The sequence below is a fragment of the Eurytemora carolleeae genome, unplaced genomic scaffold, assembly GCF_000591075.1.
Source record: "Eurytemora carolleeae unplaced genomic scaffold, Eaff_2.0 scaffold405, whole genome shotgun sequence".
In the NCBI taxonomy this organism is placed as follows: domain Eukaryota; kingdom Metazoa; phylum Arthropoda; class Copepoda; order Calanoida; family Temoridae; genus Eurytemora; species Eurytemora carolleeae.
Genome location: NW_019396303.1, coordinates 118,039 through 144,425, shown reverse-complemented (window position 1 = coordinate 144,425; position 26,387 = coordinate 118,039). Strand labels below are relative to the sequence as shown.

The window sequence follows — 26,387 nt, the reverse complement described above, 5'->3', positions numbered from 1 at the left end:
CTTTATAAGTGAATTTGGTCTGTTTTGACCGCAAAATTGCTGTTTCTCATGTTCATTGTTAAAGTCATAACTTGAGTCTGAAAGTCCTATTCCAGAGTTTTCTGGTGATCACTTTATCAGGTGCATATTTGAAAAAACAGACAATTTTTTAAGATTTAAATTTTTGCAAGTGCGTTCTATGATTGTTTAAAGTTGGTTATAAAACTATTCTTGATTCAAATGGTCAAATTGTCGGAATCTGAACAAAATTAATTTAAAGTTATTTATTTTATAAATATTTATTTTATAAATCACGAATTCATAACACGAAAGATTATAAAAATAAATAAAATTACATACGGGGTTAAATTTTTGCTCTCATAACACTTAAAGGGACCGTTCAGGGTAATTTCAGGGTAAACTAAACAGCCTATTTGCTGTAGATTGGTAATTGTCTTACTTTTTAAAGACAACTGTGGCCAGAGAAAAAGCCGATTTTTCGTTCAGAATTTGAGCGGAAAGGTATGGTACCTTTGCCACAAATAGTATATTAGACGTTTGTTAGCAACAGCAGCCCAATAAAATCTAACTTTATCATATTTTTATGTCATTATGTGAACGTTGCTTACATCACTCTGATTGGTTGAATTATAGACACTTTGATGGATACAAACTAAAGATTAAATATTAACAAATGGAATGGATCAAGCATTGATCTAGATCTCGATTTTAACAATGCTTAAGTTTTCTGCTGTAGTTACTTTAAAGTAATATACTACACATGTAAATACGTGTGTAGTTTACGCAATCGCGGAGTCTGGAATACTTGATTTGTAACTTCTATCCGTATCCATTATAATCACTTCTATAAAAATGAAATATTTTAAATGTTCATGAATTCCTCCCAATCATCATCATCATCCTCAACATCAACTCCCTAAAGCACGAAAATAAAATAAAACAATTTTCTTAGAAGGACTGAATTAATTATAATACAGGGTAACCCAATAAACATCGACACTTGTCTAAAAATCGTCTTTTAAGATTGCTATCTAAAGATAAAAAATGTTTTAATTTTAAGGAAATTTTTTATAAAATTATCAAAAAGAGGTGAAGAAAACTTGCCTCTTAGTGCTAATTTTTCATATTTCCCCCCTGGGCATCAAAACACTTATTGCAATTTAAAGGAACTTTGAAATAGAAGATTGGCGCGAAGTCTAGTAATTATGAGAATTCAGAAACAATTGTAAGGAATTTGTGAAGTCCATTTTCTTGCATTCTGGGTTCTTTGTAAGCCAAAACTGGTTTAGTTTTGCGCTATGTAATTGAGTTCACTTTTGATATACTCATTTTAATAAAGAAACCAAAAATCAAGGTTCAAATTGTCATATTTTTAGAGTCTTTGGTCGTCTTTACAGTCTCGTCCTTTGTGGGGTACCCCTGTATGTCATGTTTTCTCGTTATTTCATAATCCAGGAGAAGAAAGTTTCAAACCGTGATTTGGCCCAGACCTGACACTGAGTGTCAGGGCAAAGTAATCTTTTTCAAATTTATATAATCTAAATAATATTTCCTGTTCTGATATTTCAAAATAAAACGACTTAAAACATTGATAAATTTAATATTAATATTATATTGTTCTTACAATTAAATTGAACAGAATTAAAATGCAGGAATTTTTTGATTGAAAATGGAGGAAACTTGAAATCATCTGTACTCTCCGTATTTATAAGTATAATGTGCAAACACATTTTAGATTAATTTACAAGACAAAAATATTTTCGGTGATTCATGCTTTCTGTAAATTATAATAGTGCGTTTTGTGCTGAATTGTTGAATATTTCCAAATTATTTATGTTCCAAAAGTTGGTTTATGTTCCAAAAGACACGTCCAAGATTCAAATGAGTGATACATGCGAAAATGGAAAACCTTGAATTGCACTCATAGTTTAAATTTTATAAAAGAAGTGTTATTTGTAGTTCTCCTCATGCTTAATAATATGATGGGAATAGTTTTTTATATGGATATTTGATCTCAGTACAGAAAGAGTTACCAAAAGGTTGATTATATATTTGTGTCCAGTTTGGAACATAAGTATGGTTTGGAATATTCCTCCCCTGTAATTATTTAATAACCAGATATTTGTTGTCATAGAAACTTTCCCACCTGGAAGAGAGCTCCGTAGCAGTTTCCTCCCATGATATTAAAATGAGAGTAGGGGTTGGCTGGGTTCAGCTTGACACTGCACAACCAGCAGAAGTAGGTGTTACACCGCCAGCAGGTCATCTTGTTACATCCGTCCTTCTTCTCTATAGGGGCGTTACAGTTCGGACAGTTCTATGTAAAAACAATTATTAGCTTCGTTAAGTAGTAAATAGGGAATAATGACTGAGTTAAGTCTTAAACTGCAGTGATAAGAACTAATATTAAATTCTGTAACAGGAGAAAGTGTTACATCCATCCTTTATTCTCTACAGGGGCGTTACAGTTCGGACAATTATACGTAAAAACAACTACTTTAGATAAGGAATAATGACTGAGTTAAGCCTGAAACTGCACTGATAAGGAATAATCAGTTTTTCGGATCCGTATCATTTTGATGCGGATCCGGATCCGCGGATCCGCATCCGTGATGATGGATCCGGATCCTGACTCTGATACGGATCCGGATCCGGATCCGAGGTAACTTTTGATTCTGTGAATCGGATTTTCCCTATTAAATGTTATGCAAGGTTATAATTTATAAACTATATTTATTATATATTCCGAAATGTAACCAAAAAAATATTGACTTTTTGGAGTAATCCTTTGGACAGGCCGATCAATCACTTCTTGAAGAGATAGTCGCTGTTAGCCTTGAGCAGGAGAAGGGCGTCCAACACGTCGGCCTTGATCTGGTTCTGGAGGTCGGACTTCTGCAGCTTCAAGGCTGAGAATAGGCGCTCAACCGAAACCCGGATAGATATCAACGTTTCCTGATACGGATCCGGATCCGACCAAATGATACGGATCCGACCGGATCCGGATCTGGATCCGAAACGCTGGAAATAATAGTAAATTCTGTAACAGAAGAAGGTGTTTGTTACATCCATTCTTCTTCTCTATAGGGGCGTTACAGTTCGGACAATTATACGTAAAAACAACTACGTTAAATAGTAAATAGGGAATAATGGCTGAGTTAAGTCTTAAACTGCAGTGATAAGAAATAATACAGTTTGGACAATTATACGTAAAACAACGTTTTAGCTCCGTAAAATAGGTCGTAGGAAATAATGGTTCCCCCCCCCCCTCCCAATAATGTAGAATATAAAGGATTAATTACCCGGGCATTCTGTGAGAGATAGTCTTCACTTAAAACATTTGAGAGGAGTTGCTGAAGCTTTACTCTTCCATACTTCTTCTCCAACCACATCTTCTCATCATCAGTACCCTAGGTAGGTAGGTAAATGACTATAGGTAGGTAGGTAAATGAGTATAGGTAGGTGTATAAATATCTATACCTGGTTGTATTTGTCCAGAATAGCGCGGTGCTCCTTTGTTTTCATTTTACACGGTGAAACACCGTGATAGGTTGCCCTACAGTATATGCAGAAGGACAGCTGACAGGCCGGGCACTGTCCCATATTATTCTCTCTGTCTATCACAGTTGGACACTGGCAGAACACCCTGGGACATGTGATCACATCCACCATTGACTCCAGGGTAGTTTCCAGTAGAATACTCTCATACTTTTTAAACAGATCAATAGGCACCAACTCCATTACCTGGTTGGGTAGAGCCTGGGATTTACACTGGTCCGTTGGACAGGTCAGATTCTTTACCTGCCCACTTTCAATCTGTATTTTGAAATATTGCGCCATACACTCCCTGCAGTACACATGTTGACATGAAGGGAAGCGTACACAATTAACCCCACTCTTCTCCATAAAGCAAACTAGACAGCTGTACACACTTGCCGCAAATATTTCCACATCCTTACTGTTATTATATTCTCTGAGCCTAGCTGCTAAAATCTGAACTCCAGTTTTCGTTTGTTCTCCTTTTCTCTCCTTCTTCTCATCCGCATTTTCTTTTTCCTTTATCAAATTTGTATTCTCATTTATCTGGCTTTTAGCCCCATCTTTAACCTGTACGTCTAATGATAAATTTTCCTGAGAAGAAGATTCAGAAATATCTTTTTTATCTGATTTGCTTTTCTCTGGATTTATTTTATTGGAATCTTTTGTTTTGTTTAGATCAGCTGCTCCCAATGCAAAACTTCTTTTTTCTTCAAGGCGAACATATTGAGCAATGAGGCCATATCTGGTACACTCTACAATATTAAATCTGAACAGTCTGCAATCATCTGGTTTCAATGTTTGAGGAGTGAAGTGTAAAGAAGTGTAATAAACGTAAACAAGATCTTTCAATTCCTTCTCCTTCCCTCCACCTTTTTCATTCGCCTTCCCCTTTGCTTCTACCCTTTCCCAACTTTCTCCCTCCTTTACCAATTTCAATTTGCCTTCTCCTTTTCTATGGTTCCAGGTATAAATGGTTCCAAGAACATCCTGCTTTAGAATTGTAACCTTTTCCGAGTCAGAACTTCCTTTGACCGGTCTCCCGCCGACTGCTGTAATATTGACCGCCTGCTTGTTAAAAGTATGCCGGTCAATAACATGGCTGGATCCTGTCAGAAGGTCAAATTCCACTGTCTGCCCGATCTCCAGGGAGACCTCCAGCCTTGTGAGGTCAGGAGAACAGATATCTGTCAAGCTTGCATAGATCCGACCTGTAGATTTGCAGAAAATTGTCCCAGCACAATCTGTCAAGTTCCAAGATTTAACAATTCCAGTAATTCGGTTCTTCTTCTCCAGCCCAGGATTTGAGGTGGAACTGGCAAAGCCAGCAGATACTAATGAAGATTGTGATGATATTGACGCAAGTGATGCGGCAGGATTAGTCATAGAACTTGCTGAACCAACTGAACCTGATAAGGAAAGTGATGATTTGAAAGTAGGTGCTGAAGCAGGATTAGAAGTAGAATTTCTTGAACTAGCTGAAGCTGATGAGGATGGAGATGCCATGGATGCAGATGGTACGACAGAATCTGCTTTAGGACGGAATGGTTGAGCTGAAAGGCTTAATGAGCTTACGTATGGTAGTTTAACTGCAGGTGAATCACTTTTAGAATCATAAGTCAAATCATTATTGTCAATTGATGCAGAATGTTCAGGACAACTTAGTTCTGATGTTTTAAGATCCGAGGATCTGCTTAAAAAAGGCTGAAAGCTACTTTGTCTGGCTAGTTTAGGTTTAGCACAGTCTTTTTTCTGTTTTCCAGTCCTTAAACAAAAAACTATTGAGATTTTCAGCATCAGAAAAAGAAAATTTTTCATCAGCAAGTAGGCATTAGATAATAAAGGTTGATAAATGCTTTAAATGAAACCTGAGTTGGTGAAGGTTGATTGAATACTGAAAATTGACTGCTTCAAGTAAATCTTGCTGAAGAAAATTGATCCAAAGAAACAGTACAACACTTCCCAGATTATCCTGAATAATCAATCACTAAAAAGTTAACTAGTCATTCCATCTATTACACACTACATCAATCAATCAATGAATTACATTATTCATTAACAAATCAATCAAAAACAAAAGAAGAAATCAAGTAATTGTATATTTTTTCTTCTTCTTTTGTTTGGGAATTTTTTTGATATTTAAAAAAATATTTGTTTTGTTTCATAGTCTTTCACTTTTCAACCCATTTATTATTTGATTCCAGTGCTCAGGATCAGGATTCTAATCGAAATCATTGGATCTGCAATATTTAAGCTTCCTTATTTCCTTAATCTGAATCCCTAAAATTATACGGATCCACTCCACAGATCTGGATCCAAGGACAGAATTTTAAATTAAAGTTGCAAAGAAGAACTTTTTGTCCTCAAAACACAAAACTGAACTGTTAAAAATCACTCTTGATTCATTAATTATGAATTAAGAACATTAATAAGAACTGAAACTAATCTATCAAGAATATAAAATCAAAATCAATCACATGATCAACTGACAACGTCCACTACCTGTCCAATTATGTGTAGCTGATTTTTAATTGCGTTTAACTCAACATCAGCTAACCAGACACAGCTAGAAGAGAATATGAATAAAAATGTAATTTAAATTCGGAGATTTAATTTTTTTAAAAACCTTGTTCCTCTATGGCTCCAGAATAAAAATTTTAAAAAAGTTTTTGTAGAACAACTTGAGGCCCAAAAGTAACTCAAATGTTCAGTTAAAGGATCAAATAAAATAGATAATGATTACCTAACATTAAAAACAGGATTCTGAAGAGAAGGATAATCTACTGGTAGAATAAATTCTAGTATTATAGGAGGTAGATACTGCACACTGAACGTAGAAATATCAGATTCTACTATTTCTACAGGACCAGACAAATCTACAGACACCTAGGGAAAATAAAAGAGATGATAATAATAATAAAAGAAAAGATTTTTCTTAATATCTTTCAAATCTTTATCATGTCAATCATATTTTTTCTGGAAGCATTTGCACATATCCTGACTGCCTTTGGTAGTGTATTTTATATTAAACTAGGCTTTTAGGGCGCTTCGCGCCCATCTTCTATTTAAATTGTAAACATATTCTTTTTGTTTACATTTTAAAACAAAGAAAAACTTTTTGGGGATTTAAAAAAAAACTCGCGGATTTTCAAGAATTTAAATTATTTTTACAAAATTAAAAACCTTTAAAACACATTTTTTAAAATTTTTATCATTCATAAACCTTCCCTGTGGTCACGTGATGTACCACAAAAAATTTGGGCCCGATCGGTTCAGCCGTTTTGACGTTTATTGGTTACAAACAAACAGACAAACACCCAGACAAGCCAAATTTATATATTAAATATGGCTGGATGACATTGGAAAGAGTGAATAAAAAGGATATTTCAGAGCTATAATTGGCATATTAAGTAAGGCCATTTTGCAAGACGAAAAAGATGTGGGCCAGCAGCCAAATACCACACATTATTGTGGGCCAGAGGCAAAACATGTGTGAGTTACACTCCTCAACTCATTCCCTATACCTCTATGGATCCCCGGTGAGGAAAACCAGACTGTCCTCTCTCTACTCTAAATGTACCAGGAGGAAGTATTTCAGAGACAGCTAGCAACTCATCCTCCTGCTCATCTAGGTCTCCCATTTTTAATCTGAAGTAAGTATCAAGATGTCTAACTCTGGTAGGAGCTGCTGAGTTTCCCACAAAGAATGAATGTTGGATGGCCATATTTGATTAAACCAATTTGTCATCCACAGTGAATACATTATTTAATGATCTTTCCAATGGTTAACTAAAGAAAGAAAAAAGTATATAGTTATAAGGGATGAAGTATGTAAAAATAAATACTGAACAATTCCTAATTGATGTCTCTGAAGTCTCACCACTTATGGGTAACCTTGTATACTAGATAAGATTTCCATTCTGCAAGCCACTCAATCCAGACTCTCCAAACCGCCAGCAGAGATTAGCCAATCCAGACTGTCATCGAGTAATCCACCAAACGTAGAAGAATCATAGCCCAGATAGCTTACAATAGATCAAATCCCTTATAAATTAGTATTTTTACTTCTCAATTTTTCTCCTACTCACCTTTTTCTTCTTTAACATTCAATTTAGTTGAAGGGAGAAACTTGAAGACATGTGTTTGCTATCATAAGAATTAGACTTAAACTCCATTTGGTTACTTTCAAAGTTAAAAAGTGGGTTGTATGCAAAATTATAAAGTTAACTACAGGGTGTCCCACAAAACATAACAGTAGCAAGACAATGACTTGAAAGTCGTCTTGGATCTTTGAATTTATTGGTGACATTCTTGAAACAATAACCACAAAACTCTCCTCCTAGTCCTGGCATTTCCAAAATGTGGTCTGCCTTTTTTTGTGCTGTCAATATTACTGGAGATATCAAGCATTTCGTTTAGATCTAAATTTTATTGAACAAAACCAAAATTGTCGAAATTTTCAATTTTTCAAATCTCCGGAAATATCAAAAGCTAAAAAAAGTCAGACCACATTTTGGAAATGCAAAGACTAGGGGTGTTTTGTGATTATTAATCCTAAAATTCTACTTCTACAATTAAGGAAACGAAGAAATGTTGCAAGTTATTTCAACAATTAATCACGACCTTCAAGTCGTCTTGCTACTGTCATGTTTCGTGGGACACCCTAAATATTTTTCTCATTTAATCAGAAACCTCTGCAATATGTAATTCAACTGTTGTAAATAATAGAATGGGATTTTATAATTTTTAAAGCTTCAGTTTGTTAAATTTTTATAAACTTTAGCTGAAGTTTGTTATTTGTTCATTCTTTCTTGTAGCCTTTTCTTATAAACTCTCTGTTTTCAATATCCTCTCTATACATTTAACATTTGTGATTTAAAAAATTTCTTTATTTCCATTGTCAAGGTAAAGGAATGTTGGTTTGATCAAAATCAAGGATTTGTGATTGTTCCAGGACATATCCTTCTGTACTGCAGCTCCTGCAAATATTACAAAATCAAGGATTTGTGATTGTTCCAGGACATATCCTTCTGTACTGCAGCTCCTGCAAATATTACAAAATCAAGGATTTGTGATCCAGGACATAACCTTCTGTACTGCAGCTCCTGCAAATATTACAAAATCAAGGATTTGTGATCCAGAACATATCCTTCTGTACTGCTCCTGTGCAAATATTACAAAATCAAGGATGTGTGATTGTTCCAGGACATATCCTTCTGTACTGCAGCTCCTGCAATTATTACACTATATAAATACAAGGGAAAATCTATCTGCAGACATATTTCTTTTAAAGGTGGTGTAACATCCTCTCTATGCAACATACTTTCAACTCAACGTCTGACCTACCAACTTTCCAACCTCCTCCTATATCCGACCTTAGACGATAGGCTGTTGTTTATTTTGTATTGTTTGAGGGCTTGGTTAATTTACGGCAATTTCTGGGCTGGGCGCTGCGGCCACATGTACAACTTAGAGTAATAAACCGATGTGCAAGTAGGTCAGAAGTTCCGTAGGTCGAATGATACATCATCCACTCGTTGTTTTCATTCTTCTGTGGCGTTAGCTTGAATTTTTTTAGCTTTCAGTTTTGTGGGACTAATTTCTTATTTAATATTTTTTTAAGGGCTAATTAAAAGCTGGTCGGAAGAAAAGAAAGAGAATTTTGCATTAATAGGAAAAATTAAAATTGTTTGAAACACATATTTAATTTTTAAGATCATTTGTTCTGAATGTTAGAGACAGAGATAAATCTCTTTAGTTCTATTCCATTCTCAAAAGACAATTTTTTTGACTGGAGACAATAAGGTCATTTGGGACCTTGATAATAACTAGTAGACCACTTTTTTTGACAAGTTATTATCTTAAAATAAATTTACCTTGAGCAAGTGTAAATATAGATACTCCCAAAGTCAAGACCTCCTTCTAAATCTGATCCTAGGTTCAGTAAACTTAGAACCTGAGGCATTATCTAAACATAACACTACATCAAAAATTTGATAGGAAAACAAAATTGAGACAAGGAAACTTTCAAACATGTCCTTAAGGTAAACGAAATAGGGTTTAAAATAATCAGACATCATCATTAATCTTGAATGTAAATAAACAAACTTGTTAAACACCAAGACACAAAGAACCTTGAAGTCCAATGCGTCAAATATGTGTGGTTCAGTAGACGAAGACCAAAACAAATGAGTGTATTATTATTATTATTAAAGGACAACCAATCATTTAATGAAATAGGGGTCGGGGCTCCTAACCGCCGAAACGTATCCATGGGCTGACCGAGCCGTGTCACCCTAGGAAGAAGACTTATACCAGGCGATCTACCCAAGACAGCTCCGTGACATGACCTTCAGACTGCCTTTATCTGTAGCCTTGACAAGTGCACTCGTTTATAAAGTACAATAATATATAAGGATTATACGAGGATGAGATCTGCAAGAAAACCCATCTCGGGCAACTCAGACCGCCTACAGCCAACAAACCAATACCCAACTATGACACTTCTAGACCCTACGAGTCTAGTGTTTGTTTCTTGATTACTGACAGAGGATTTCCTACCTGGAACTCAAAAGAAAGATCTGAAGAACAAGCTGAGCACTGTCCTGGTGTGAAGTTAGACCCAGAGTAACTACAGAGTAAAGGAGATCCATCCCTAGAATAATGAATTAGTTTAACTGAATGTTTATGGATCTAAACATCATTGACATTATGCCATTTCTTTCATTCAATTGATTAATGCATGTCCCCTACAAAATTTATCATATTATAATTTTGTATTGTATTTGAGAAAAGACTGGACCAAGACGGTGCATTGCTCACACTACAGTGTTTAATGTTCATATCATTTTCATAATATTTTTGATGTATAGTTAAGGCAGTTTCCCTTGCATCAACTTCCCAAGAGTATTTTCCAAAGTGGAAACTTACAAAATGTGCAATTTCCCAAGTGGTAACTTCCCCAGTCTGTTTTACACTTACTCAATCTTAAATGCATTTAATTGGGAAGTAGACACTTGAGAAATCGCACATTTGGGAAGGTTGGGAACTTGTAACTTTATAAGTTGTCCATAGAAAAAGGCTTTTGGGATATTTTTTAAGGTAATAACCTTACTCTGCAAGCTTTTTACAGATGTTTTCTAGTATCCGTTAAAAACACAAATAGAAATGAGAACACCATGCATTCTAATAATTATATTTCATTTAATTTCATTAAACTTATGACACAATTACCTGTCATATCTAACTATCTGATGAGGAGCTCTTTTTATCCGCTCATTAAATTTTTCACTAGCCTGAAATATTTATTATCGGCTCAGTAACATTTTGCCTAGTACAAGTTCGCCTAGTACACTTTCGCCTAGTACATGTTCGCCTACTAACTTTTTGCCTAGATAACATTTTGCCTAGATAACATGTTGCCTAAACACAGTTTGCCTAGACAACATTTCGCCTAGATAACATTGTGCCTAGATAACATTAGAAGGTAAATTTCGCCTAGATAAATTCACTAAAATTTATAAAGTTCCTCTTTTTTCTCAAGAAATTCAATTAAAAGCAAAAAAAAATGTATTATAATAATGTTTACAAATTTTTTCTTAAAGGGCACTTAAAGCTTGCATTACATTTTCAGTTTGAACAGCAACAATTATAAACTTTCTGACTACCAGGTCCATTGGAGACATATGAGAAATGTTGATTATCAATTATGGCTGGTCTGCCTCGTTTGGTTTTCCCTGCCTGAATTAAGGACGTCATGTCAACATCAATGTCAGTAGAAAACTGAATGATTTAAACTACAAAAAAAAAATTGCGAAATTTTTACAGTAAAAATTGCGTATTTTTTTGTTCCAAAAGCTGGTTAATTTGAAGAATGTTAATCTAGGCGAAACTTACTCTCTGATGTTATCTAGGCAAAATGTTATCTAGGCAAATTGTTATCTAGGCGAAATGTTGTCTAGGCAAAATGTTATCTAGGCAAAATGTTATCTAGGCGAACTTGAACTAGGCGAACTTGTACTAGGCAAAATGTTACTGAGCCTTATTATCTATCAAACTTCATACAATTAGCATTTCCTTACAGGTAGAAGGACTGAACTTATGTAATTTTTTTTTAGTCCTCCGCCTAGTTAACCTTATTCTCCACTGTTAACCATATTCTCCGCCTAGTTAACCCTATTCTCCACCTGATAACCATTATCTCCGCCTAGTTAACCCTATTCTCCACCTGATAACCATATTCTCCGCCTTGTTAACCATATTCTCCGCCTAGTTAACCCTATTTTCCACCTGATAACCATATTCTCCGCCTTGTTAACCATATTCTCCGCCTAGTTAACCCTATTCTCCACCTGATAACCATATTCTCCGCCTTGTTAACCATATTCTCCGCCTAGTTAACCCTATTCTCCACCTGATAACCATATTCTCCGCCTTGTTAACCATATTCTCCGCCTATTTAACCCTATTCTCCACCTGATAACCATATTCTCCGCCTTGTTAACCATATTCTCCGCCTAGTTAACCCTATTCTCCACCTGATAACCATATTCTCCGCCTTGTTAACCATATTCTCCGCCTAGTTAACCCTATTCTCCGCCTGATAACCATATTCTCCGCCTTGTTAACCATATTCTCCGCCTAGTTAACCTATTTTCCACCTGTTAACCATATTTTCTGCCTGGTTAACCTTATTCTCCGCCTAGTTTACTTTATTCTCCACTAAGTTTTTTATTATCCTCCACCTAGTTTACCTTATCCTCCACCTGGTTTACATTAGCCTCCACCTAGTTTACCTTATCCTCCACATAGTTAACTTTACCCGTCACCTAGTTTACCTTATCCTCCACCTAGTTTACCTTATCCTCCACCTAGTTTACCTTATCCTCCACCTAGTTTACCTTATCCTCCACCTAGTTTAACTTATCCTCCGTCATTGTAGCCTCCGCCTGATTTAACTTGTCCTCTGCCTGTGAAACCTCTGCCTTGTTTACCTTATCTTCTGCCTGTGCAGCCTCCACCTCCTCAAATTCTTCATCTGCTGCGCCACTAATGTCCTCAGCTACCATCTCTCCAATCTCCACCCCGGGATAGTTTAAGTCGGACTAAACATTAAATATATAATAATTTAAAAATTGAAAAATTTGTTTAAAAAATTAGTTAAACTTATGTTTTAATTATTTATTCAGACTTTTTGTTGCATTCTTGGTCAACTTCCACTAAAAAATTCTTACTTATTTGCCAAATCATTTGGCATTTAATTTAAAGACTAATTTTTACAGGACTTAGACCAAATTCATCCTTTAGATCATCATATGCAGCCTTTAAAGTCTCATCGTCTATACGTAAATATTAGTTGTAACTTGAACTTACAATATTTTCTGCTTTCTTCTCTGGTTCTTCTTCTATTTCAATTAGTCCTTCAATAAATGCTTCTATATGATGAGGTCCACTATAAGTGCACCCAACCTAACAACAAACAAAATTTTCAGAAAACTTTGAAAAATGAATTAAAAACTTAAATTTTAAGTTCAAGCAATGGGCTGGATCAATTTTAGCAAGTTTCCAGAATGATTGAGATAATCCTTGTTATTATGTTTTACAACTGATGATTGTATTAATGCAGAATACTTCTTCTAGAATGTATTTGCGACTTAAATTTTCCCATCCTCATACATCCTAGACCTCATATACTTTGCTAGTAAAGCAGATGGACCCCACTCAGACAAAATCCTTTTTGCATAACTTTTTTTTTTACAAAAACTCAAATAAGGGGTTTCTTATTCATTTTTCTATGACCTCCAATCTTTTTACCTAGAATGACTATCCTACTGTTTTTACTCATGATTGAAATTAACTTTATATTTTGTTTTTAAAGCTTTATTTTCATCTAATCTATATTTCAATAAATACAGTTTTGCAACTAATGCTTCGTATTATATTGCATATAATTAAAAAATATTTAAGGAAATATTAAAAAAACCTAATTACATACCGACATAAAAAAATTTGTAAAACTTGTAAAGAGGGCAAATATTATGAACTATAAACTATTAAGAGAATGAATCTGTAACCCCAGACTGACAAAATGTTTTTTTGTAAAACAGAACTCAAGTATTTAACTCACTTAAAATTACGCTCACAGTCCCTTAAATGTACCTGGCATTCCTTCTTGTGTCCCTTACTCCAGTCCAGCTTCTGATGAATTTGTGAACAATAGTTTACAGTTTTACATCTTCCACACATCTTGGTTCCATGGCACCCACACACAGAACACAGGGTACTGAACAGTATCATTGTCATCCTTATCATCCTTGTCATCCTTGTCATCCTTGTCATCCTTGTCATCCTTGTCATCCTTGTCATCATTGTCATCATTGTCTTCATTGTCATCTTGTCATTGTTGTCACCATTGTCACCATTGTCACCATTGTCACCATCGTCATCATCGTCATCATCGTCATCATCGTCATCATTGTCACCACAATCGTCATCATCGTCATCATCGTCATCATCGTCATCATTGTCATCATTGTCATCATTGTTATCCTCCACATCATCCACATCATCCACATCCAAATCCACATCAACTTCAAAAATAAACATTCGACAGCGACGACAACGGCAACGACAACAACAAGGACAGCAGCAACAACGACAACGACAACGACAACGACAACGACAACGACAACGACAACGACAACGGACAACGACAACGACAACGACAACGACAACGACAACGACAATGACAATAACATCAACATCGACATCGACATCATCTGCTAAGTGCACTGTACTGAACATACCCGTACTGTTCAGCTTGAATATCAGTTCTCCAACCGGTTTTCTCCTCCGGCGGGTCTGCTGGATAAAACCGGTTCTCTCGACTCAGCTGATTACGCAGTACAATAACAGGGCTACCATTCTCTCTTAAAAGCATGAGTTAAAAAATCCACCGTAATTTTAACAAAAAATAGGTTTTTTTTTCTGAAAAAAATGTCTACTGAAAAATCATTTTCCAGTTTTTGAATTCCCAAAAATGTTGAAAGCAATGAACAACACAAACTCTTTAGGGCGTTTTCACTAGCACATTTAAAGTAAAAAAAAGGAAAAGTGGGAGAAACATGTGTTCAAAAATGTCTACCTGTTATTCCAGCATGAGTTTTGAACGCAGATGAACACATAAAGAGTTCGATGAAATCCATGAGGCACCTACACAAACCAATCAATCAATCATTCAATAAAAGCACTAGATAAATTAATCAATCAATCATTCAATCAATCACTCCATCGATCAATCAATCAATACAATCTGATCAAAGCCAGAATATTAGTAAAATACTTTAAATCAAAGAAACTGAATTAATAGATTTTAAGGAGGGGGACGACCTTTCAAGAAAATATTTGACTCTTTTGATAAANATTATATAAATCCCCTTTGGAAACCATAAATTTGACCCAGACTAAAAATCTAATTAATATTTAAAATCTAAAATCCTTACCTTATCGTCCGGTGAATAAATCTGAAGGAGGAATTTGGTTTGGATTCCACATTGCTTACACTAAACAATAAACAAATATAGATATAGAGACTAAATAAGCCAAATTGTGGACCCGATGGATCTTGAATGTGGACCAGATAACGATGTCGATGTCTATGTCGATGTGGATGATGTGGATGACGATTATCGTACAATTAATTCAAAAATTTTCCTGTTTTTGTTTTGTTTGGAGTGATATCTTTAGATTCTGAGGTCAAGTTAGATCTCGCAAACAATTATAACGTTAATTGAATCCTAACATGTGGGACGACAGTTAAGCTGAATTTATGATATTAAATAGTTCATAAAAACAAGAGACAAAGCTCTGCAGTGAACACACAAAAAACCCATTTTACTATAGTTTAATTTCAGTCTACTGGTAAAACTATTTTGTTTAAATTGGAAGATCAAACACGCATAAACTAGCTTAAATGTCGTTTTCCATTTCTATCTTTCTATTGGTTCCCCAGTATCTGGGTCCCCCTGTACATATTCATTATCCAATTTGTACTTGTTACCTCAAGTTGGTCAGGAGTTGGAAGGTTGACAAGATCTAACCAAGCAGGTTTACCTCCGATCTAAAAAACCACTTTTTTTGGCACCTTCTGGTTCGATGTCATTTAAATTGCTACTTAAAAAATGTTTAAACCTTTTTGTTTTCAGACTTTTGCCCTAAAAATTTTTTCTTATATATTAAAAACTCGTATCTTAAATCTTACTAGAATATAAAAAAAAATCATTTACAAAAAAATAGCTCATAGAAACCAGCGGGGTAGATACCAATCATCCTTCAATCCGAGAGATAATGTGAAAGAGTTTCTGGTCAAAAAAGTGTTACTAATAATTTCTCCATTGCTTCTAAAGCAAAAAAAAGTAGTGAAGAGAACCCGAAAATGAAAATAAACAACTTTCAAAAACAAAACATGGATATCTAATTCATATTTGATCAGATAAAGGGTTCTGTTATGAATCGGACATGCCACTCTATCACTTGAAATTACGACTGCAGTCCAATCTGAAAAAATGTAAGAAACCTTGCTGGGGAAATATCTGCTTTCCAGTTCGAACTCCTGGAACTCCTTCTCCGTGCCCCAGGGCGGGTAGTCCCCGTTGAAGAACCCCAGGTCAACCTGCTTACTAGACATCTTAAATCTGAAAATATATTCCGGGGTATATATTTTATTAAAACTAATTTCCCACACTTCAAAATATGTATTTCCTCTTCGATTTATGACTTGGGAAAACTGAAGAGGGAAAGAATTTTCGGGTTATTATATTGAAACATTCAAATGAAAATCAGGGGGGAGGGGAATTAAAAAAAAATATATACCCTGACATCATACAATTAAATTATAAATCACAAATATTTGTTTTATCACGAGAATATACTTGGACATTTTAGGCTCTTTCCCTTGAGGGCATTAATCCAAATATAATTCCCCGAATGCCCTGAGGTCGGAATTTATCAAAAATGAGAAGTATGAAATCTAGGTATGGCTAGTGTAACTACTTCTCTAGTACACTCTTTGTCAGACTAGAGAAGTAGTTGAACTATCCTTTACTAGTTCTACTAGTTCTCAATATTCATTAATTACACGTCGAAATATTTCAGCATAAATTGATACCTCCAACATCATTTTGCTAGAGAACACTGGGAAAATTAGTGGAAAAATACTTAATCACTCGGTGTTTCTTATACAGTCCTAACCCGTATAAAGCGAAATAAAACTCGTCTTTGTTTTCCATTTTAATAAGAAATGTAGTCTTGTTTTTTTTGTAACGTTATGACTGACATATGTCTGAAATATTGAAGGCACATTTTAAGAGTTAAAAGAATTACAAATTACAAAAGCAAAATTCCCAATAAAAGACGACGTTTGTTCCGCATTTTACTTAAACTGCTTTTATTTTGGAACTTTTTCTTTTTCTGCCAAATCTAGTTATTTCCCAGTATTGAAGTTAAGTTCCCCAATTTACCAAATTTCGAAAATTCTACGTGATTAAAAGACAACTTGTATTCCGTTTTGTACTGGTTATGATTGTTTTTATTTTGACAATTTGTCTATTTTTGTCAAACCATAGTTATGTATTTCCCTGTCTTAAACTTAAGTTTTCCCTTTTTACCAAATGTCGAAAATTACACTTTTTTTGTCAAATTTAGCTATTTCCCAGAAGTTATTCCTTAAAGTTTATTATTATTATTATTATTATTATTAAATGAGAATCCGTCGTTCAATGAAGTTTAGGCCGGCGCTCCTGTCCACCGAGCGTATCCATGGACATTGCCCAACATTGTTTAGTTCCTAAAAATTTAACGCAAAATTCCATTTACTGTATTTATTTGGTAATGTGTATATTTTCTGCCTAATCTTGTTATTTTCCAGTCTTGAACCATTTCGGAAGTTTTGTTCCTCCTTGGCTGCTGCAGGGCGGGGTCTCTCCTCCACTCCTTTTACCAGGTCTACAATTATACCACCAAACTCATAAAGAGGGGCGTACATTGTACAAGGCGTCCAAAAAACGTAAAGGGTGCCTAGAGAAATTGTAGAGTCCTGAAAAACGATTTGTACAAAAAATGTATGAATGTATGTAGAATAGATTCAAGTTAAAAGAATTGCAATAAAAAACCCTAATTTTGACGCATATACACTGTACAGTATACACAAGATGTCTCATTAAACATGAGTATTACAAAATTTAAATGGGCCGGGGATCGTAGTGGAATAAAACAATATATATGATTTCTTTTCCTATAAATATAAAATTAATTGGTGGTAGAACGAAACCTTGATTCTGGAATAGTCTCTGGTTTTACGTCTGCTTTCAAATTTCCTAAATGAAAACAAAATCAAACATTTAAAAAAAAATTGCATTAAAAAGTCTCAGTGTGCTTAAATATTAAATTCTGTTTATTATATAAATTGAAAAAAATGGATGTCTACAGCAAGGAACAACAAAAGGAAATGTAATATGAAAAATAGAGCAATAGACCCCCCCCCTCTCATCTTTTATGTTTTAAACATAAAACATAATTTATTTTTTTGGACGGTGCATTTTAATAATTTTTAAAATTGTTGTTTTTTTTCTTTAGAAATATAAGTGTACTGTTTATTGTGAAATACCTTTAAGTCCAGTCTGTTTTCTTTCCCCACCTCTTCTGAACTGACTTGCAGCCTTGTTAGCTCCTTAATAAATCAATTAATCTATCAATCTCAATTATAATCAATCGATCAATAATATCATTTAAATTTTGGCATAAGATTAACGTTGTTGGATTCTAAATAAGAATTATAAATCAATTAATTAATTAATTAATAAAATCACATAAATAAAATGTCATAAGATCAACAACATGATCAAGCTCGGTTGCTTCTTAATAATTGATAAACAAAGATAATATATATATATAGATACGCTGGCAGGTAGAAATTTGAGGTCTTGAGAAAAAGTGCAATCAGCACCATCTCTGTCGTACGTATGGCATTTTATCCTCTGGATTGTTGCTAATTTATCACTTTGTTTATGCTTGATAACACTAAATGCGTATTATAGTATCAACAATGTATACTGCATATTGTACTTAATGAAACAAATTAATCAATGCAAATAAAACTGAGGTAGGAATTTGACTAGACAAAGTTTAAATGTGCAAGTCGTACTGAATGGCATACGTAAATAAACGCAATTTAAATAAAAATTATGAATAAAAAGTACATCGAATCCAGGACAAAGTCCTAATAGCGGATAGGATCCCATTCAACACTACTATGGTCGGTTGCTCCTGGCTCTTCATGGCTCACAACTGGCTCATCACCCCTTTCACCCCAAAAACTCAAAATGTAACATGCACATGTAACTGTTCTTTTTGATTGCATAGTCAGGGCGATTTACAACATTTTTCCAAACTTCCCTTCGACTCGGGTCCTTTGGAAACATGTAAAACTTCATTTCATCCATACTGTTTTTGCTTGAACAATTATAAACACAACATCTTTTTGTATGAGTATGTGGCATGTTTTCTGAAAAAAGGTTGTTATTGAGTAGAGGAAGACTTAATCATAACCATGAAAAAATTTAATTTTTTTTACAAAATTAAAAACCTTTTAAACACATTTTTAAAATTTTTTTTATCATTCGTAAACCTTCCCTGTGGTCACGTGATGTCCTACAAAAAATTTGGGCCGATCGGTTCAGCTGTTTTGACGTTTATTGGATACAAACAAACAAACAGACAGACAAGCCAAATTTATATATGGATGAAATGTAACTATATCATATACGTAGTATTACTACAACACATAGTAATACTAATTTTGTTTACAAATTACAAACTAAAGACAACCTCATTAAAACAGCTTATGACATGAGGATTGTCAACCTGTATGAAAAAGTCCTCCCAAAAAAATGTTGCAATTTTTTTGCTTTGTTTACTAGAATTCATGCATAAAAAACAGTAATTTTAATAATTCTTTAAACCATCAACCCCAAGATCTTAATTGCATATTGTGGTACCAATTAAAAAATCTAATTTTATTTAAATATCTCATAAAAACCGTTTGATTAAATAGATATCACTTATTTAACAAATATAAAGTAATTTCCAAAAGTTTGTCAATATTTCTGTTTGTCTACTATATCTTTACTAAGTACAACTGATCATACTGTCGTACTGTCTCAGGGTGCCCAACTCTAAATTGGCAAAAATCCACTGACAGACAAATTTTTATCTACAAAACCCTCATCAAATAATAAAAAAATCCCCAGAAAATCGTCAATTTTTTCTACAGAAAACAGCTTTTTTAGTGGGTTTTAAGAGGGTTTTTAAACATTTTTTTCTAACTGATGCAATTTCATATCTCTTCACAGTGCATGTCAAAGTTTCATTTAAATTGAAAACCAGTTGCTTACAACTGAGTGCTCATAACAAATTTTTTAACTACTGCAACATTTTCGATTTCTTTCGACCCTTAAAGCCATTTTCGCATGGCAATTTTAATTGTACAGAAAATTTTGTTTTCAAAAAGTTGTTCAGACTCATCCAATACAAACTAACAATATTTAAATTTTTGAAAATTTTCATGTCACTCTCTAAAACTTTACAGGAAAACTTTCTTATAATTACCAGACATGTATTTCATTAATTTTTGACAAAATATCAGAAATATCACATTAGTATTCAAAATCCCCAGAATATCTACAAATCCCAAGGGGTTTCTAAATCCCCAGATATGGCACTTATGAGGATTTAATCCACAAGGTTGGGCACCCTGTACTGTATGTTTGTGTTACCTTGAAATTTAATTTTATTGGTCAAACAGGTCCAGATAGCAACACTTGAACTATACAGGATGCAATGCGCGTACTGTATGTTTATATAACACAAATGCGTATTTCCTACAGATGGCAGCAGGGGGAGAAAGTAATATAGAAAGTAATTGATTTGCTATAGATGTCTCTCCTTGCACCTGTTCTCAGAGGGACAAAAATTAGTTGTCTGCTACAAGCAATTTAGGAAGGAGGTTTCTACCTGCCAGCGTATCTATATATATATTATCTTTGTTGATAAATAAATCAATGAACCAATCAATGCATCTACTGATAAATCGAGAAATCAATCAATAAATCAATCAATAAATCAACAAATAAATAGAGAAATCATTCAATAAGTCAATAACACGACCAAACTCATCAAGGTTCCGAGGGATAAATTATTTTGGAAACTAACTGTCCCAATTATAAAACCCGGACTGATCTACCTTGTATGTTAGAGAGGGATTGTATGAACTCCTCCTTGATGTAGGCCTGTTCCCTGCTCTCCTTCTCCTCCTGTATCCTGGAGTAGTAGACCAGGGCAGCAGGGTACAGGTTCAGATCTAGAAGAACATAGATAGATAGATATATAGATAATAGACCAGGGCAGCAGGGTACAGGTTTAGATCTGGAAGAACATAGATAGATCGATATATAGATAGTAGACCAGGACAGCAGGGTACAGGCTCAGATCTAGTAGATTGACCGCTGGGCTACTAAACCATTTTCTACAGTCTAAAATATACATAACAGTCTTAAAGGACTGTAGACCGTTCATTTGTAGTGGCATAATCGATTCACAATGGTATCCTTTAAACCTTTGTCTGATTCAGGGGTGAATGAGATATCCTTTTTATGGCACTCTTTAAGTGGAAGTCACATAAACTAACGTCAACAGAGCTGAAAACTTTAGAATGAGACATCTTTAATCCTGATCGCATAATCTGAATATCCAATGTACACCCTTTAGATTTTATTCTAAATCCTCTTTTTTGGATATCCCTATTGTATAAAAGTTACTTTTGATAAAAATTACAGATACAATTCTACATCGATTAAACTAATATCCGATTGAATTAAAATCAGCTGTACACAAGCTGGCTTTTAGCGCATTTAAGAAAATAAAAATTTAATCATGTTAATATGAACTTATTTTAGGACTATCATCATTTTATGGTTATTGACAGTTATTGACAGTTTATGGTTTTAGGCAGTTATATTGTTAAACTTATTACAGAGAGGGTAGTTGAACCTGTTTCACAATTAAAATCCATCAATCATATGTTGATTAGTTCTTTGTTGGATTGCAATTTAAAATAATTGATTTTTGGCTCAAAATTATTTTCCCTGAAGTCTTATTTTTTATTAATTACTTATTAAATTATTTAATTTACCTAGAATTGTTGATTTTGCCTCAAGTACTGTTCTAAAAACAAAAAACCAATCTTTACAAACACTTTCCAAGCATTTTGATCTTTGACAAAAAAAATCATGGGAATGAGAGGTATAGTTTCAGGGCCAGAATTAAATGAATTTGAGCTAGATTGCTAAACTACCTACTGTCGATTCAAATACTTATCTGTTGTACTGGAGTCAATTATCATCTATAGGACATGGAACACCGATCCCATGTTCTAAAGATGTAAAAACTACACTGCAGAGTGCAGAACTAAAATAAGTATTTGAATCGACAGCAGGTAATTCAGCGACCTGGCTAAAATTAACTGAGTTTGGTCCCAGGGTACTTGATTATTTTTGAAGGGGTTGCACTCACTTTCTCATAAGTGAAGAAATAATTTCTTAGCTTTCAAATAAAAATATCACTAGATATGAGATATTACTTTAAATGATAAGAAAGAAATAATGAAGAGACACACACTTTGAACTTTCAAAATATTTGAAACAATTTTAGGAACAGTTTTAAAGAATGTGAAAATTTCAAAGATTTGACAAATGATTCCATAGAATTTGTAAAATATAATTCAAAGATTTAGAAAATAGTTTGAACAAATTTAAAAAATAATTTAAATAATTCTGAAAATAATTTCTAGGGATTTGAGGAAAATTAATAAAAAGTATTCAAAAGGCAGGTGAAACNGGGGGGGGGGGGGCTAAATACGTTTCTGATAGGAGGAGATGGTTTAGTTCCTGGGTGGAGCAGTGTACAGCTCGAAGGGTGTGTCCGGGTTGGATAAAAGTGGGCGGAGCCAATTCATTACATCATCTACACCAAAAATTTTCTTTTAAAGGGATTATTAAAACAATTAAGTGATTATGAACATAATCCTCAGCGATTTTGAACACAATTTAAATGGATTAAAACACATTTTGAAGGGTTTATCAAAAATAAACGCAATTTGAAGAAATTAAACACAATTTCAAGTGACCTTTAATTGAAATAAAAATTTAAAAATGTCCAATGAATGACAAAGCTAAAATCGTTTGTTTATCAGGAGCAAGGAGAAAGTCTCACTGATTTTAGTTTTTCATTGCTGTTGCATTCCAGTGAATTTACTAAGATAACAATAATTCTGGGCAGTGCTTAGGATCTGGAACAAAAATCTGAACTATTCAATAAATAGAGATTATAAAAATTTCCTGATTTCTGAATGGTTCATAAAGTTTAAAAATAAGCGAAAAAATAAGACAAAAAGTTCTAAAATTCTGCTTTGTTAAAAAATTTCAGATTTGGATCCGGATCCATTTTTTTCCAGGTCCAGGTCAAAGTTAAATGGATCCTGTATCATTATGATTCGTGTATTCAGTATGGCACTCCTTCAAATAATCGAATACTTAATATCTGAAAATTATCGAGATGCAAGTTTTCTAAGAAAAAGCAGATGAAGAATATTCCTAATATTGTTAAAGCTATGAATGTAAATGTGAATCAAATATGACACTCATTAAAAGAAGGATTAAAGACTAATGAAAAAGAGCATCTTCCTATAGTTGATGATGGTCCAAAGGTTCCCTGTACAACCAGCCTATCAGGAAACTGTACACGCAGTACACCCGTCTTGTACCTAAACATCGCCAATTGTACAAGACATCATCATCATTTATCATGCTACAGTGGAACCCATAAAACTGTGGAATAGAAAGATGAAAATCAATATTATGTGTAAATGATGTGATGACCGACCGGTAACTTGAAAATAAACTTATTAAAGGGACTTTAACCGTAATTTCAAGTGACGCAAAGATGACAATGCCCGATTCACAACCGAACCTGTCAAAGCTGTGTCTGATCCAGTATGGATTAGGTATCAATGTTTATAATTTTAAACACTGATTTTATTCAATTGAGATTTCTCTGTAAAAATGACTTGTGCATTTCTACTGCAGGAAGACGTTACCTTAGTTTGTCGCATTTAAAAAAAAAACTTTATTTACCTTCCAAGCACAGCCAGTTTTACACCCTCTTCATGTGCTTCGCGCATTTTCTAGAAAAAAATAAAACATTAAATTTATTTACATGCTCCTAAAGTAAGTAAACAAGTTCTTAATATCTAAAAAAGTGCCCAAACATGAGCAGGAGCACTTCGTTTAGGAAAATACAGTTTTTTCAAATAATGTTTAATCTGGTGGTTTTATACCATTTGAAGTGTATTATTATGCAGGACAGGAAGGCTCAAAAACAACATGTACAACCATACTAGGGTACGCTAGTACAACTGTTCAACAATACTAGGGCAGAAAGTTCAATAATACAACGCTACAACAATAATAGGATAAAAGTTTACAATAGTACAATGATAAAAAATGCACAGCACAACGGTTTTAGTATAACACGGTTCAGCAGTACAAAGGTACAACAATTCTTGGATACAAAGGTACACATGTACAATACTGTACAATACTGTACAATACTGTACAATACTGTACAATACTGTACAATACTGTACAATACTGTACAATACTGTACAATACTGTGCAATACTGTACAATACTGTGCAATACTGTACAATACTGTACAATACTGTACAACGGTCTAACCTTTGTCAGCAACATTCCTCTCTCGTCTGAGTTTTTAACTGCCAGCTTTAGATCTCGATACAGGATCTAAAATCAAAATTGAATTCATCTCTCATGCTTGAAGGGGGCTGTCACCTTAATATCCTAGTGACCATCCATGCACAGATGGCAATACCCGATTCACATTTGTTACCATTGAAACCTATATTTTATCAAAAATGTGGAGTTATTGTCGTTTTTCTAGGATTAGAAGTGTTTCATTTTGATAAATTTTTTATGTTTTCCTGTGGTAGAAATGCACACGTCACTTTTTTAGCGAAACCACAATTAAGAATAATTAGTTTTCAAAATTACAAACATTAATGTTTCATTAATACTTGATCAGACAAAGCTTTTAAGGGTAATGTTGTGAATTAAGCATTGCCATCTTTGAATAGAGGGCACTTCTAACTAATCAGGAGTCATGTTTAGTAAATAGCAGGGGTTTATATAATTATATTTTATTTTTCCCCTCTCCTCTTCCAATTTCTTTTTTCATTTTGTTCCCCAACTTTATAAATCAAAATATATACAGTTTAGGGGTTCAAATTTTAATATGATTAGCTTGCGGTGCCTGGTTAAAGGTTATTTTAATCTTGTAAACACAATAGAGAGTTCATAGAGTTTACAAGTTTACTCCAGACTTTCTGGATATATCCATTTTTATGCAACATGGGTTCAGGTTGACGTCTGATTTATCCAAAATAGTCGGGGGGGGGGGGGCGTCCCAAGGACCCCCTTCTATTTCCTAATTGTGAAACAAATCTATAACATTTGATACACTTTAAGAAAGCCCTTGGCCTGTGCTTTAATAATCTGCAAAAAAAATTGCAAATTTACAATATTTTAAATATTTATCGCAATTTCAAGTTATTAAGCAAAAAATGTGCAAAAACACAGAGTTCGCGAAATATGATAAATTATACATTTTTGAAAAGCCCTTACCACGGCGAAATCAAACATACAAAAAACTATGCAAAAATTTGTTCGCAAAAATTGTGCGATCTGCTTCCTTTTTGTTTAAAGCTTTCCAAAGAGCTATAAAAAGTCAAAATCCAATGACCGAAAGTAGGTCCAAATATAGATTTAGTCTGGAAAAGGTAAAAATAAGTCATTCAGGCGGTGTGCTTGAGGACTCAGGCAGTAGGTTCAAAAGCCCAGCTTTGAATCTAATGTGTTAGTTACAAAAGCCAGAAAACTTTAACAGGTTCAGACCAATATTTTTTGAGTTATCTCCAAAAAACGTCAGGGGGGGGTCCAAGGGAGGTGAACGTATAAAATGCTTTTTTTTTGCTGAAAAATAGGTGAATTTTTTATTTGCATAGGTATGTATGAAAGTAAGCAGATACTTTTCTTATAAAAGTATAAGATTTTTTGTAAAATCTTGATAAAAAAAAAAATATTTAGCAAGAAATTCAACTTTAAAAATCTTTAAATTGCCTCTTTTTTTTTCTTTAAGACTTGCTTAAGTTTTTTGTCTTGGAATTGACGGTAGTTTGGAAATGAAAAAAAAAATAATAAATGTTGAAATTAAGATTTTGAAAAGTCAGTGGTAGTGAGGGTAGTTTTTAATTTAAATAAAATTCTTGAATAAATGTTGATAAAAAAGTTTAAACTTGTCGGAGGTAGTGAGGGTAGTGGGGAATTGAAAAATAAATTCTTGAATAAATGTTGATAAAAAAGTTTCAACTTGTCGGTGGTTGTGAGGGTAGTTTAGAATAAAAAAAATTGTAGTACCGACAAGTTGAAACTTTTTTATCGACATTTATTCAATAATTTATTTTTCAATTTGCCACTACCCTCACTACCTCCGACTTTTTAAAATCTATATATCAACATTTTTTTCAAAATTTTTTTTTTATTTTAAACTACCCTCACTACCACCGACTTGTTGAAACTTTTTTATCAACATAACATTTATTCTAGAATTTATTTTTCAATTCCCCACTACCCTCACTACCACCGACAAGTTGAAACTTTTTTTTC

The 26,387-nt window shown here is 33.8% G+C and overlaps 3 protein-coding genes across 5 annotated transcripts in view; all 3 read right to left on the bottom strand.

Moving 5' to 3' along the window:
- Nucleotides 1-262: 262 nt before the first annotated feature.
- LOC111700541 (E3 ubiquitin-protein ligase RNF14) lies at nucleotides 263-7,798 on the bottom strand. Of its 2 annotated transcripts, XM_023471499.1 has the most exons (9): nucleotides 7,418-7,798; nucleotides 7,062-7,326; nucleotides 6,281-6,423; nucleotides 6,040-6,103; nucleotides 5,406-5,509; nucleotides 3,481-5,302; nucleotides 3,303-3,410; nucleotides 2,147-2,317; nucleotides 263-916 (listed from the first exon to the last, which is right to left on the bottom strand). In XM_023471499.1, the coding sequence occupies exons 2-9, from the start codon at nucleotides 7,260-7,262 to the stop codon at nucleotides 863-865; spliced, it is 2,667 nt and encodes an 888-aa protein (XP_023327267.1). In that variant the 5' UTR covers nucleotides 7,263-7,326; nucleotides 7,418-7,798; the 3' UTR covers nucleotides 263-862. The 2 variants fall into 2 exon arrangements, with proteins under 2 accessions (XP_023327267.1, XP_023327266.1); XM_023471498.1 differs by having other exon boundaries at nucleotides 7,062-7,798.
- A 606-nt stretch (nucleotides 7,799-8,404) lies between these two features.
- Nucleotides 8,405-16,229, bottom strand: LOC111700538 (programmed cell death protein 2). Of its 2 annotated transcripts, none has more exons than XM_023471492.1 (12): nucleotides 16,112-16,229; nucleotides 15,596-15,655; nucleotides 15,039-15,098; nucleotides 14,681-14,748; nucleotides 14,343-14,465; nucleotides 13,696-13,819; nucleotides 12,910-13,005; nucleotides 12,531-12,641; nucleotides 10,771-10,832; nucleotides 10,099-10,192; nucleotides 9,414-9,505; nucleotides 8,405-8,516 (listed from the first exon to the last, which is right to left on the bottom strand). In XM_023471492.1, exons 1-12 carry the CDS (start codon nucleotides 16,220-16,222, stop codon nucleotides 8,438-8,440), a joined length of 1,080 nt encoding a protein of 359 aa, XP_023327260.1. In that variant the 5' UTR covers nucleotides 16,223-16,229; the 3' UTR covers nucleotides 8,405-8,437. The 2 variants fall into 2 exon arrangements, with proteins under 2 accessions (XP_023327260.1, XP_023327259.1); XM_023471491.1 differs by lacking the exon at nucleotides 8,405-8,516 and adding an exon at nucleotides 8,588-8,767.
- Nucleotides 16,230-16,407: 178 nt separating this feature from the next.
- The window catches only part of LOC111700543 (tether containing UBX domain for GLUT4), a 17,379-nt gene continuing 7,399 nt past the window's right edge, over nucleotides 16,408-26,387 (bottom strand). Inside the window, exons 10-19 of the mRNA XM_023471500.1 lie at nucleotides 24,498-24,506; nucleotides 24,384-24,449; nucleotides 23,781-23,830; nucleotides 23,331-23,410; nucleotides 22,536-22,611; nucleotides 21,782-21,813; nucleotides 20,834-20,950; nucleotides 18,200-18,262; nucleotides 17,864-17,909; nucleotides 16,408-17,538 (exon numbers count right to left, since the gene is read on the bottom strand). Of these exons, the coding sequence (XP_023327268.1) occupies nucleotides 17,451-17,538; nucleotides 17,864-17,909; nucleotides 18,200-18,262; nucleotides 20,834-20,950; nucleotides 21,782-21,813; nucleotides 22,536-22,611; nucleotides 23,331-23,410; nucleotides 23,781-23,830; nucleotides 24,384-24,449; nucleotides 24,498-24,506 (627 nt within the window). The 3' untranslated portion in view covers nucleotides 16,408-17,450. The remainder of the gene's footprint in view (nucleotides 17,539-17,863; nucleotides 17,910-18,199; nucleotides 18,263-20,833; nucleotides 20,951-21,781; nucleotides 21,814-22,535; nucleotides 22,612-23,330; nucleotides 23,411-23,780; nucleotides 23,831-24,383; nucleotides 24,450-24,497; nucleotides 24,507-26,387) is intronic.